This window comes from Strix aluco, chromosome 1, assembly GCF_031877795.1.
Source record: "Strix aluco isolate bStrAlu1 chromosome 1, bStrAlu1.hap1, whole genome shotgun sequence".
Lineage (NCBI taxonomy): Eukaryota > Metazoa > Chordata > Aves > Strigiformes > Strigidae > Strix > Strix aluco.
The window spans coordinates 35,186,378-35,200,304 of NC_133931.1; the positions used below are offsets into that span (position 1 = coordinate 35,186,378).

At 37.5% G+C, this 13,927-nt stretch overlaps 1 protein-coding gene across 9 annotated transcripts in view; it reads left to right on the top strand.

Moving 5' to 3' along the window:
• STAU2 (staufen double-stranded RNA binding protein 2) overlaps positions 1 to 13,927 on the top strand; it is a 173,031-nt gene that overhangs the window by 21,089 nt on the left and 138,015 nt on the right. For all 9 annotated transcript variants that reach the window (XM_074817378.1, XM_074817349.1, XM_074817394.1 and 6 more), the window contains 2 exons: positions 1,555 to 1,714; positions 3,935 to 4,070. In XM_074817378.1, the coding sequence (XP_074673479.1) occupies positions 1,555 to 1,714; positions 3,935 to 4,070 (296 nt within the window). The remainder of the gene's footprint in view (positions 1 to 1,554; positions 1,715 to 3,934; positions 4,071 to 13,927) is intronic.

Below are 13,927 nucleotides of genomic sequence, written 5' to 3' on the forward strand. Positions count from 1 at the left end.
TATAAAATATCTAAACTCCAGATCCAGAAATCAAATTTCAGTTTTTTTAGTAATAAGGATGTATGTTTATAGATAATTTATATAATTATGTGTATTTAGTTCTAATACCCAGGTTAGCTTTCAGGTGGGAGTAGGGTTTGACAGAGTGCAAAATTAAGAGACTATTTCTCTCTTCGCCCTAGTCTGTTAGGAAATTGTCAAGACTGCTGTGGAAAAAAACCAACATGGCAATAGGAACTGTGATACGGGGACTTGCAGTGTGCTTTTGAAAATTACAGTAGGCCAAAACTCAATCCTGTTATTAAGTTACAAGTATGTATTTATAGGACTCAGTTCATATGCGCTGTGTGCATGTCTATAGGATTGACTTGTGAGACACGTATGTACTCGTGTTCAAATGCTTGTTTGCAAGTACATCCTAAATGAAAATATATGTAAAGGCAAATTTAAAGGTTGCCCATCATGCCTATCTCTAGATACCTGGTCCTGGATCTAGCAAGTTTAAATAAATTTTAAAATTATAGAGCAAATAACTATCAAAATGAAAATTTTACTTTATATATACTGCTCACACTAATATGTAGATTTCTTTATGTTGCTTCAAGTAAGTTAGTCTGTTCTCTGAGGTAGGTATATCTGAGTTTACTGTGTGCATTTGACTATTAAATCATGCCTTATATGTATGGAATTGATATGGAAAAGACATTGAGTTCTTACCCTTTCTCCTCTTGTTCTTAGATGCTCAAATTTAAACAGAACATGTACATATCATACAGAAGATAGACTCTAATATATTAAATATGCATTGAGTTTTATCTTTGCAACTTGCATGGCATAGATACTGCTTGAAATAATCCTTTATTACAGATTTTGAAATATATATGTTTTTTATCAATAGTCCATTTCAGAACTCTGAATTTTTGCAGTTCCTGTCTTCACTGTAGAGTCCACATTAAAGAACTGCATTTTCACTCAAAAAGATAATACTGCTTTTCTTTCTCACTTTATATTTTTGAACGTATTTGAGTTGTGACTCTGCCCTAACAATACACATTATTTTCAGAAATTGGGTTGTGTGAGAAATTCTTTCACTGGGTAAAACTATTTGGGCCAAATTCTCCACTGCAGTCATTTATATCCTTTCAGAATTATTACAAAATTACTTTTTTTTTTAGTATCATTCTTTACCTGTTTTCTACAGGTAAATTAACTAAATGCCTTCAAACGTGTGAAGAAATGTGGTCTGAACTGACTTGTATATAGTCTTCCAAGAACAGAGGATCAGTTTGCAGTTATTATTACTTGCTTTAAATACTATTCTGTTCTTTGATAGTTGACATTAACATTACATTATTTTACTTCGTAATTTGAAAGGCCAGATGTTGCCCACTGATATGGACTCACTGATCTCTGTAAGAATCAGATGTGTTATCTGGGAGTTAAATATAATGAAAAGAGATCATAGTTTCTCTTCAGCTCTGGAAGTTTTTATACAGATTGGTCTAATCCACGGTGATAATCTTGCCAGTGTTTACCTGTTCTTTGTCTTTGAAGATGTTCACAGTGCAGCTGACTCTTGGAGAACAGACATGGGAAGCTGAAGGAAGCAGTATTAAAAAGGCCCAACATGCTGCTGCTAGCAAAGCATTGAATGAAACTACCCTTCCCAAACCAACGCCTAGACCACCCAAAAATAATGTTAACAATAACCCAGGTACGACATTTTCCACTGTGTATTAAATCTTGTTGAAGTGTTGTAATATTATACCACTAATAAGTAGGTTTAGCAAGATATAAGTTAAGCTGGAGGATGAGAATCAACATAGCTGTCTCATAGGTACAATAGTATAATAAAGAACCTCTAGTGAGGTTGCAAAGGAGAATTTTTAATGTGCATACCTAAACTGGTTGAACTGTAAGTGAATATATTATTTAGATAAGGCTCAGATGTATACAAAGTTATTGTATGTGATCAACAGTAGACAGACAGAACAAAACCAAATTGAACTGATCATTATTACCATAGTAAAACATTTTTCCCAAAGGGTTGGAAATTTTATCCATCCAGTCCTGTAAAATTGCACCTGTGGTGTAAATAAAAGGTCAGGATTTGGCATGTGAACTTTGATGGGTAGTTTCCTGTATTGTGAGTTTTCCTTCCTGTGCTTTTGAAAAGTTTTCAGATGGCTTTAGGAACTGTTGTTTGAATAATAGAAAGAATGTATATTGGTGTCTTGCATCCTTCATTTCAAGGTGTTACCTGTGAGTTGCCTTCTATGCATGCAACACCTCTCGATGTACACATCTCAGCCACATGCTCAGTGATCTGTTCTGTCTTCTTGTTTGATAAAATAAATAAAAAAAATATTCCTAACTTCATTTCAAACGAATATAAAAGAAAGCAAATGGTGAGAAAATGTCATGTTTTCCCTTTTTTTTTTTACACTCCTTTTTCCTCCCTTTTTCTCCATTTCCCTTCTTCCCTTTTTACTTCCCTTTGCCCCTCCCCTCCTTTTAAAAAAAGTCTTCTTCAGCCACTTTCTTAAAATGGAGTAATTTTGCAGTTAATCTTCTCTATGTTGGAAAAAAAAGCAGGAGTAAGTTTCCTTTACAGCTTGTGAGTATTATCCTGAGTATTAGCCATTAAGAATTGTTTGAGAGTGGTGCGACAGTATTCTCTTGCTCCTTTGGAGATCAGTGCATTGCATCTCCAGACCCAGGGCACTGGTTTTGCCCAGTGTCCTTCACAGTCTCTGTGACTTTGGCTATTTAGAAAGCAGGAGGCTCAGACCTCTATAGAAAAAGTTCCTGGGTTTTATTCTTGACATTGCAGAGTATTACTCAGCTTCTAGGATTTTTTGGCTTTGAGCATATTCTTAAAGGGAAAAGCTGATAACAAAAGAAATAGACTTTAAGAGAACTCATTAAAAATTGCATCACTTAACACTGTAATTTTGCTCTAAGAGAGGAGTATTGTATATGCTCAGGTATCTTCTCATCAAAATGACATTTTGCATTTTTATTGTATAGTTGAATTAATTGCATAAAATTTTTCATAATTTGATATATAAAGCCTCAGTGGCAAACTGGCAAATTCATCATATCTGTTTTAAGGCTAGAGTCATTTGAACTCCCTGTGAAAATATTTTGAAAAAATATTAACTCCTTTTTACTGGAATGTACACTTAGGTTTTTCTTACAACAGTGCAAGTGGGGAATACTGTAGCTGAACATTTGATTTAAAAAAATAAATGAAGTCACAATGTAGCTTTTTATTTGGCATTTTGGAGACCATGCAACTGGGCAAGTGCTGTCTGCTTTCTATGTTTGTATTCTGTCACCAGTAGATGGCTCTAGTGACACTGATTTCCAGTAGTTGTATTTTTAGTTTGCTAGATCATTAGTTTTTAGTCATAGTCTTACGTTTTCAAGTTTTGCAAATAAATAATTTTTTCTAACTTGTAAGATTACCAAATGACTGCAGTAATGCCTATTACTGCTTGCTTGTTTCAGTGCTTCTTTGGTCTAGTTGTGGTTTTATTTAATGGTATTCAGTGGGAAGAGACATTATTCTTTTACCTTTATAGTTTCAGAAAGTGTCATAATGTATTATAAGCACTTTGGAAAGATGAATAACTAGCTTGGTTATAGCACTGACTTTCTCATCCAAATGTGAAGGTTAGTCTACTGAAACTGCACAGAGAATGCACTGAGATAAATGTTTAAATGTTCTTTTTCATTGCCCATGATTAAGTTGGCATCTGTATTCCCATCTTTTAGAGAACTGAAATGTCATTGTAGTTGCTTCTTTTTTAATTTAAGAGAAAAAAAAATATCATGCACCTCTCTCTTTGCTGCTCATCTCAGTCCTGCCTTGTGTGTTTTGCAGTATTTGTGGTTTAAGCACCTTAAATGTATTCTTTGTTTTTTGCAGGCAGTATAACTCCAACAGTGGAGCTGAATGGTCTGGCCATGAAAAGAGGAGAGCCTGCCATCTACAGGCCATTAGATCCCAAGCCCATTCCCAATTATAGAGCAAATTATAATTTCCGGGGCATGTACAATCAGAGGTTTGTATTTTTTTCTATTATTTGATGTTTTTTATCCTTTACTTATCAATGTGTTCTAAATCTTTATGAACTTCTTAGGTTATTTCAGAGGAAAATAAAACTAAGATTTTTACTTCGAAGAGTCTCTGCAGCCTTATTTAGAAACACGCATAATCTCTTTCTAAAAGAAGACAGGTGCCTTAAGCATGTCACAAGGAATAAAGTACATGTAAACCAACTGTTTCTATTTTTTTAATGTGCATACTGGAGTTACAGTCTACAGCCGTGGTAGCGAGGAGGCAGAGCATTAACTTCAGAGAGAGGTTTTGCTTTTCTTTGCTGTTGTGTCATGTGATTACAATATGTATCATTAAAATGAAGGACTCTTTTCTTAGAAATTGAATATAAAATTAGGAGGGCTGCATTTTGAAAACAGGCTTGAAACCATTCTCATGTTTCCATTTTTTAACCGTTCTGCCTGGTCAACTATCTCAATTCCTTAATCCTTAGTGTCTGGTTAGGAAAAATCCTTTATTTCACAGTTCAGAAACCTATATTCAGAGCCCTCCATCAATGCTGTCATTAGTGTAGCAAGTTGGAGTAATTGTTGAGAAGGCAGTATTCAAAATTTGATGTTTAAACTACCAAATTCTTAAAGATTTAAAAAATTTGAAAATTTAAGTGGGTGGAACAGTTTTCTTAACTAACCATCCAAATATTTCATTCTTCAATATGTTCTAAATTTTTGAAGCATCTTCATCTTTGGTATTTATACAATTTTAGTACAGATCAAAAAACTGGTCTAGTTCATCCTGACTGAAATGTAATTCGTATCTAATGTAACAGTCTGAGGGAAACTTAAGGTAATAAATGTATTAATTTGCAATCTCAAGAACTTCTTTCTTTTTTTTTTTCTCTGAGATAGGCTTTTTCCCATTTTTCTTATTTTTCCACAGAGGAACTATATTAGATCAGGTCTTTTGGAGCTCCAAAAGGGATACCAAGTGTAATCTGTAAAATAAGAAAAAAACAAAACAAAGCAGGTCAGGAATTTCTAATAGCATGTTTTATCAGTGAAAAATGTTGCCTTTCTTATAAAGGTTCGCTTAATGGATTTCCTGTTAATTTTTATGCATGTCATAATTATCAAAAAGAATGAGGGTTATGAACTCTGAAGAAGTGTTTCGGTTCAAAATTACTCTTATTAGAAATGGAATTTACAGCAGTGTTTAAAAATTAAGGCCTTTGAAAGGAAAATGCAGCATTTCAAAATTGTCTAAAGAAAATATTTCAGTTGATTTAATCTTATTTTACTTTTCCCCAGATTTTTAAATCATGACAACTTTAGGGTTTTAACATTTCAGTCTGATTTTTTTTTTAATAGCAACAATACCTAGAACTGTAAAAGACAAACAAACAAAAATAACCTGAAAGAAAACTCTTTCATTACTCTACAGAACAGTGCCTGATTATTGCATTACTTCTGTTGTATTTCTAGTCATTGCTGACCTGAGTCTCTGCTTACATATGTTGTGGTTTAAAAAGCTAACTATGGTACTTGAAATGGGTTTTGTTAATATTTAGAAATTCTACATTTATTTGAATTGCTTTTATAATGAGATTACTTTGACTAACAGATAAAAAGTCTAGGCTGGAAAAAATGCAAGCTAGTAAAAAACATAAAATGGGGAATTCTGAAATCTGAACTTAGTTAGTGAAACGTTTGTAGAAGCAGAACCCCAAAACACTTAGTATTGCTAACTTTTAAGATCTTATTTTTTTTCATAGGAAATGATTAGTATGTCTAGTGCAATCTTTAAGTTTGCTTCTCTGGGAACTTTTTTCATGGGAACTGTGTTCCCATGTTAGGGTAAAATGGTACATGAACTTTATTTCTCTGGGTGGTTAGGTAGCCAAGGGCATTTGATTTTTCTGATCACAAAACAAACAGGCAAGGTGGGACAGAAGGCCAGGATCTATGCTTGCCTGCTTCATCATGCTTATTTTGAGTGCGGTTGCCCACACAGGATGGCTAATAATACTGTGGCTAGTAAACTGATAAATAACTCAAACTAAGTAGTAAATAACTAGATATGCCTTCTGTCTGCATAAACACATACCTCCTGTACATACACGAGCTCACACATGAATACCAAAGAGGAAACAGAAGAATGATGCCATATAGTACTGATTTGGGACTACTCCTGTGTTAGAAATAGTCGTTCATTGCCTTGTTTTGCATTGGGAGGAGCTGGTCTGTTATGATCCCAGTAAGAAAGGCACTTAGACTCTGTAAGGTATAATTTAAAATGCTATTTATTAGAGCTGACAGTATAAGAAGTGAATAGTGCAGATAATCTTGCACCCCTTCAGATGCTGGGAACTCTGAGCAGTGTAGCATCGAGCAGGACTGCAACCCACGTGCAGTGTGCCATGCAGACCTCGGCCACTGCACAGATTCTCCCCTTCATGGTCATTACAGGATTTTCTTACAAGGTGACAACTCTGTCATTGCTGTAGTCAAAACAGGAATGATGTTTACATGAGAACTTCTTGCTGCATTGTTAGATAAAGGCAAGGCCACGCAGGTGGTACTGAGGGGGAGCTGCCTGCAGGCCCCTCTCTTGCAGCAAGTCTGTCCTGCGGCCGAGGGCCTTGTGCAGCACAGCCCCATCCTGCAAGCCATGCTGGGCACGGGTCCTGCAGCACAGCTGGCTGCAGCGTGGGTCACTGGCTCCTCAGTGCTCAGGATCATGCTCCTCTGCCAGTCAGAATCACTGTGCACATCCTACCCACCCTCACCAGAGGGAAGTCTGGAGACAGATTCTGGATCTGTTATAATAGCAAGCGAAGTCCCAAATATGAAGCACATGCTGTAGTACTGTATTATGTTCTGGTGGTATGACACGCTGCATTTATTGTCTTGTACTGCCATGTTGTATTTAGCACTCGTTTGCTGATTTTTAGCAGTTGGGTAGTAGAATATAAGTGTTGTTGGAGTTCCCAAGTAAATGCAGACCATATAGACTGTTTAACAATAAGATTTGAAAAATAATGTAGGTAATATGCTGAAATCAGTATTTTTCATTTTCATCAGTTTCTGACTGTAGATTATTATCTATTATTAAAACAGATAGAAAATACATTAAGTAAGTTGGAAGCTCTTTTTGTCTTTTATACTGTGACCAAATTCCCTTTACTGATCTCTGTTTAAAAAAATGTGCTTTTCAAATAGGTGAAGATATAGATTAAGAGATTGTGTTAGGGAACTTCGATTCTGGCAAGATGAATGGCTTGAGGGAAAAATAAAGTATTAAGTTCATCCCAGGGCATATCTTTAGACCAGTTAGGTCTAGTGTTTCAAGTGACACAAAAGATCCTTTTTAGTAACTCATGGAAATGTGGTCTAAGAGTTGCTATTTGTATTCAAAGTTGAAGGCTAGCTTCCATGTCAGGCTAAGATGATTTATGTTGAGGTAGCAGTGATTCCTCCTTGGTCCTTTGTCCCCAGCCTTTGTGTCCCTGCAAGTTTCCTGGCTCCAGCACTGGGAGTTGAGCTGCTTGGAAATGAATCAGTTTTGGGGGGGACAGGAGGGGAGAAGTTACTCCTAGATTTACAACTGTACTTAAACACCTCCTCACCTAGTCACACAAGATCTTGTGCCCTCACTGGAGAGGGGGAAGGGATGTGTGTTTGGAAGTTAAGGGCAGCTCAGGTTGATTTAAGCATGTGAAGAACTACACTCTCACGTGCTGTAGAGCATATTTATATGGGCAGTGTGTTGCACAGAGGATGTTGAAACAGGTGCAAGCAAAGATCCATTTGCAAGGTCTGCAGCTGATGGTGTAAATTGATACTGAAGGTGAAAGTTACTTACACAGAAAAAAGTAAAGCAAATAAGTGAGAGGAAAAAAAGGGAAAGGGGAAAGTTTTCCCGGTAGCCAGCTTGGAAGGGAACTGATGGAGTCTCCCAGATGAGCATCCTCCTCTGGGTGTCCTTTCTCATGCAGCAAGTGTTCCCCCATAACACTTTCTTGTAGTAATTCTGTGGTTTTCATCAGGACCTGCTCAAGCTCCCTGTTGCTTGTTCCTGCTTATGATGCTGGTAGTGCTCCATCAGGGCAGGTGTTGAACACTGACTGCTTATTGAGCTTTGTGCATGCATGTTATTGGGCTCTGTAATGTTCACCAAAAGCTACTGTCGGGGGATAGGGAAAGAGCAGAGGACAGAAGGGCTGCGTACAGTATAGATACCACACTGTCAACATGTTGGTATTTGCAGGGGAATGGCCTTGAGGATAACAGCATGGGGAAAACAGCAAGGGAAAAATACAGCTAGAGAAACTCTGGAAAACACTGGCCAGGCAGCTTAGGTGAAGTCTTACAGAGCTGCAAGTGGAAGGCAGGCTACAGAACTGCAAATGCAAAACTCTTAGCACAGCAGAGGGTAAGGCATTTAAGGCAGTGTGTGGTCTCTTCCTGTGCTAAGTTAGGAAGTGCAGGGCAAGTCTGCTCCCCTCTTAGGGGTAGTTAAGTAGATAAAATACAGTCCATCTTGGGAGTGGATGAGGTATGGATGTATTAACCTGGCTCTTCACTCTAGCTAGTGAGTGCAGTACTCACCAGATTGTTAACAGCATTGGGTCATTGCCATTACACTCATCTGGGCCCAAGTGCATGTGGTGCTGAGCTGAATCATGTGAAGTTACCAGCTTAGGTCTCTGATAGGTTGGGTATCTGTATACTGCAGTTCCTTCCACAATATAGATAAGAACTTAAAACTTTTTTCATCTCACTCTGATGAGACAGCTTGGGAATCCTCTCTGTTAGGTTAATGGTTGAACTAGATGATCTTCAAGGTCTTTTCCAACCTAGATGATTCTGTGATTCTGGATTTTCTTTATTCAAGTAAAATCCATGCAAGTTTGGTGCTGGGAAGGTTGATGGCCTCTGATAAGGTAGAGCTTTTAAAAAAAGTTGTCAGCCCTGAATCCAGCCATGTTAGACAACTTCTTATTTAACAAGGGTTTCTAGATTACTGACAGAGATTATAATAAAGGAAAAAACTGATTTGTCACTCAAAAATTACCAGTTGTATACTACCTGTTTAAAGCGTCACAAGTTGGAGTTCTGAGCAATTTTGCCACAAAGGCACATAAGGACCATTCAGTTCAAACAATATACGTTACAGAAAAGCTAAAAATGGTGAACGTTGCATTTTGTATGGTTTCTTTTATCTAAGAGCTTTACAGACTGACTGTAGGGGAGGAGGTGCTGGTGCTGTCAGGGGCTGTTTGCTAACTGATTTAGGTTGAGTGTTTGTCAGCACACCATTTGGCATGATTCAGTAGAACTGACATGCTACTCAGAAGAGGCCAAGCCTTGAAACGGCAGGTCAGGTTTGAGAAATATTGGCAGATCTGAGGATGAAACGTGCATACTACTCATATCTGTAGCCAATGCTAGAACTCGTACTCCCTCGCATCCCTGAGTATGCAGTTGGCTTAAATCATGTAAAAATAATTAAAACCATGGCTGTTCAAATTAGAACAATTAAAACAATAAAATGAGATATTGATTCTGACTACAAGGTCATCCAGCTTGCTTTGTCACCAGTGAATGCTGCTTTGTTTTATTGTAAGTTATTTTTATTTCGTTATTTTTATTTCAATTAGCATTGAAGAGAGTCATTGCTGAAGTGTAATTGTCCTGCAGTATTTTCAATTATAGAATGTCTGTAAGTGATAAAACAGAAATGATATCTTACAGACTTAACTAAACTAAGTGTTTGCAGCCAAGAAATAAAACCCCTAGAAACTGAACAGCAGCTTTTGATGTTTTAGTATGGAAAGTAGTGTTAAAGAGATCACAAAACTCAAACCTTGTTTTTTGTGAGAATTCAGAAGTTATTTGCTTGTTATATAAAATTCCTTAAAATGTGTCTTGCAACAGTCTAGAGAGCTTGAAAACCTTTATTTTAAAAAAGCTTTCAAAATTAAAACCACTTGTGAAGTATAGGAACAAAGAAAATACAAAAAATGACAATTACTTTATTTCCATTCTTTAGCTTAAAGCAGTTTCTTGCTTAGTTTTGAGGAATTTACATGGTGTGATAGTTCTAGAAGCATGTCAGGCATAGTGGTAGTGTCCCTGAGATAAACTACAGCTTCTGTGAACTTTTGACAGTTTCTGCTGCGCTGAGCCTTCATGATAATTTTTTTATATTGTTGCTTCTTCCTGCATAAATATTGTACTACTGACTAAGGAGAAGACTATCTCCTTTCTCCTTAGTGCATGGGGGAGAGTGCACAACGATTCCTCCTTTTCTTTTTCTTCACAGCCCTGTCATTCTGAGCACACACTTCTTTGATTTATTGAATGCTTCTTTATACTGATGTTTGCAAGACCAAACTCAGAGAATTAGAGAACAATCATATTCTCGCCTCTTCTGGAGCCAGCCAAGCTGCCTGGGCAAGAGCACAGAGCATCACCCTATGTGGACATGTAGTTACTGGATAGGTAGCTCCCCTGCTTGGTACCGAGTTACTGCATGGGACTGTTTGTTTAGGCTTAGTGACTCCTGAAATTATGTATATCAGCCCCGTGGACCAGCACCCTAAATACTGAATCGGCTTTTTAAAAATGAGATATAGTAAAAGGAAGTTCGAGGACCGGTCTTTGGCCAACTACATCTGCAACTGCTAGCTTCATAGTTCTCTATACATAACAAACATAACATGTTCTCCAATCTAATGATCAAAAAGAAAATAGACTCTGTGATTATTGGATAAATTACTAAAATTGTCAGATCAGATTAATAAAAGGTTACATGGTGGAAGAATGGAATAGAGTGAAAAGTTTGTTTCTTCTATGAATGCTGAGTTAAAGATTAAATGCATGCATCAAAGCGAACAGGTTTGAGGCTCGTGTTACTTGACATGAGTGCTTAGCCATGCAATCTAAATCCTCACTCAACTTCATTTGTTTCACAAAAGTTTCATAAACCTATGGGGGAAAAAAAGGAAAACCTAGCCAGAACAGCTGTAGAAACCAAATTTCAAAGTGTGTTGCACTGCAGGAGACAGTATAAAATCTGTTGAGACTCTCTCCAGAAGTACACCTACAATTATACAATACGGTTATCTATTTTACAGAAAGAGAATGAAGTCTGACATTCTCCTGGCCTTTAGAAGTCCTTCTGTGCTACCTGAGCACCCTGTTTACCTTCTAGCAGGAGACCCCTCTCTGCATGGAGAGCGTCATCCATTTGAGGCACAAATAGTCTAGTGCATAATGTAAAGGGTTGTTGGATCTGAAAAACTTTGATCTAGTATTGATTCTATCAGCCAGTAACCTGGAAAAGGTAAAGTTCAGATTACTCCGTGGAGTCTTTTCATGACTCTAGGCACGTGATTAGCCTATTATCTGTTGCTGAATTCCAGTTATTGAGGCTTTCTGTTGAGACCTTCTGCAACAGAGGAGGATTTTATGGACAGCTGTGTACAAAGCAGGTTTTTTTTCCCAAGCATATGTACTGTGGCAGATGTGAGGACACTACGTTGCCTAAACATAGGCCTCTAGTGCCACTTGAGACATTGTAGGGTGTTTGAGACATTCAGGTGGGACCAGTGGATTTGGCAGAAAACCTAGAGGAGACCTTTACTGAAGTGTCAGCTGAAGGCCAGGCAAGATACACATTTCAAATGGCCCCGCGTAGCTAAGTTTAGGCAATTGAAGGAACCCCTAAAAGAGGGGTTCAGTCATCATACCACTTCATATAATTCACCAGGACATCAGCTGTTTGTGGGAAACTTGTGCTTTTCATGGATCAGTCCTGTGTCACATCATGCAGATGTCTTAGGTACACAACTGTATCTCAAATGGTACTGTGTGCTTGTGTTTAGGCAGCTAGATGCTGTTCTTTACAGTGCTGGTGGGATTCAGATCCAAGGTCAGATGCCTCTCAAATAGCCTCTGCCTGTGCACTAGAAACCCAGTCTCCCATTATAACCAGTGGAAGGTCTAGTCAGAGCAGTCACTACGCTAGAATGTTGTTTGTCTTGCTGTAATCTAGGATGTCTACATTTCATATGGATCTCTCCAGAGCTTCACTGTAATAGCAACTTAGTTTCTACAGATTAACTAAATACCTAAATTTAGGCATCCGAATCTAGAGCTGAATCCTACTCTGAGAAATAATCCTAAGAATGTTGATTTGTAACAATTTTATGAGTGATATAGTGGAGTCATCTGACTGACACAGTGGAAGGACTGGAAAAAAAAATAAAAATCTCTGCAGAGAGAAGAGGGAGAGAAAAGTATCAGAAGAGCAAACTCTTTAGGAACATATCTGGGTAATAACAGTTCTAAGGAGAGGCAGACATGCAAGTACTGAAATGCTTTTGATTGAACAAAGTAGTATTTTGCTGCAAAAAGCTGTTAGGCTGTGGACACCAGTGCTCTGGCTCTCCAGGTGAAGTGGACCCTCTGTTTTGAAGCGTGTTGCGTTAAGATGAGTTAGTCACAGGAGAATAAACCCCTTGGTCAGGAGCAGTGTGGGGTGGCACTGGGACCTTTACCTTGCTACGCTTTTTGGCTTCAGACTTCAGCCATAACATACAACATCCCTCTCCTAAAAAAGCCAGACAGACTTGGAGGTCCTTTGCCTGCACTTCCAGACAGTGTTTCAAAGATTTGTCCTTTACATTTGCATTTTATGGATTAAGAGGTGTGATTATAAAGATGTTTACTGACTGACTTTGTGAAAACTCCTTTCTGCGTTCTTTGCCCTCCTCCCAAACTTTCAGACATGGACAGAAGCCCTTTTGGAAGAAATACTAAAAACTACTTGGAAATAGAAACTAAGAGTTTGGTTAGAATAGTTTATATCTCCTTAAATACACTGTAATTTCATTCTGAAGAAGAGATACGGATTTCAGAGAGTTAAAATTTAGCGAAAGAAAGAATAGTCCTAAGAGTAATGCAAGTGATTGTTCAGATTAGCAATTTAATTGTTCAGCTGGAAACAGCTGATTTAGACCATTAGATGGCAGCACGAGTTTGTGTTTTGATGCAAGAATTTCACAGCAGAAGCGCTCTTTCAAAAGTTGCCTTTTTCTTTTCTGAAGCTTTTCATGACTTTAAAATGTCGTAATTCCAGCATAAATCAATTAAAACCAGGTTTTCTGCAATGTTTTGTCTCATTGTTTTTGTCAAGTTTTCTTCTCCTATAATGATTTAGGCTATAATGCAATAACTTCAATGGCGTTTTTCCTTTTTTATGTAAATTTAGTGCAAATAAAAGGTGCCAGTTTGTCAGCAGTGAAAATTGAGCTGTTTGGTTTATCCACACAAAGACAGCAAGAATTGTGCATTTCACCATATTATTTCATTTCTCAGGCTTGACCTAAAGACATTTTCTTAAAGATAATGCTGCAACTCAGCCACCAAACCTGCAGTCTGTTCATATAATGAAGCTTTCTGATGATTTGAACATTTATTTACTTGGAAGGGTTTGAGATTGCCAGCAGATAATTGATTCTGTTTTGTACTTTATTGGTTGACATAGGATTCAGATCATATCTTAAAGCAAAGTCTTGTACATCACACTGTTATTACCCTGCTAGCATATCAACATCATGGTGTAATAATCTGCTCACAGACTTTTAAATGAATTCTTTGTGTTCATCTTCTTGCATGCTACATTTCACTTCCCCTGGCCTGTTTGTTCCCACTCATTGCCTGCCTCCCACACAGACATATTGTTATAAGGAAAGTGTTGAGTACAGCTGTGCTAGGATTTTTCTTTGCTAGTATTTGTTTCTAGGAAAGGAAAAGAGAGAAAGTCAGTCCATTTCCTGTTGGTTTAAAACAGCAG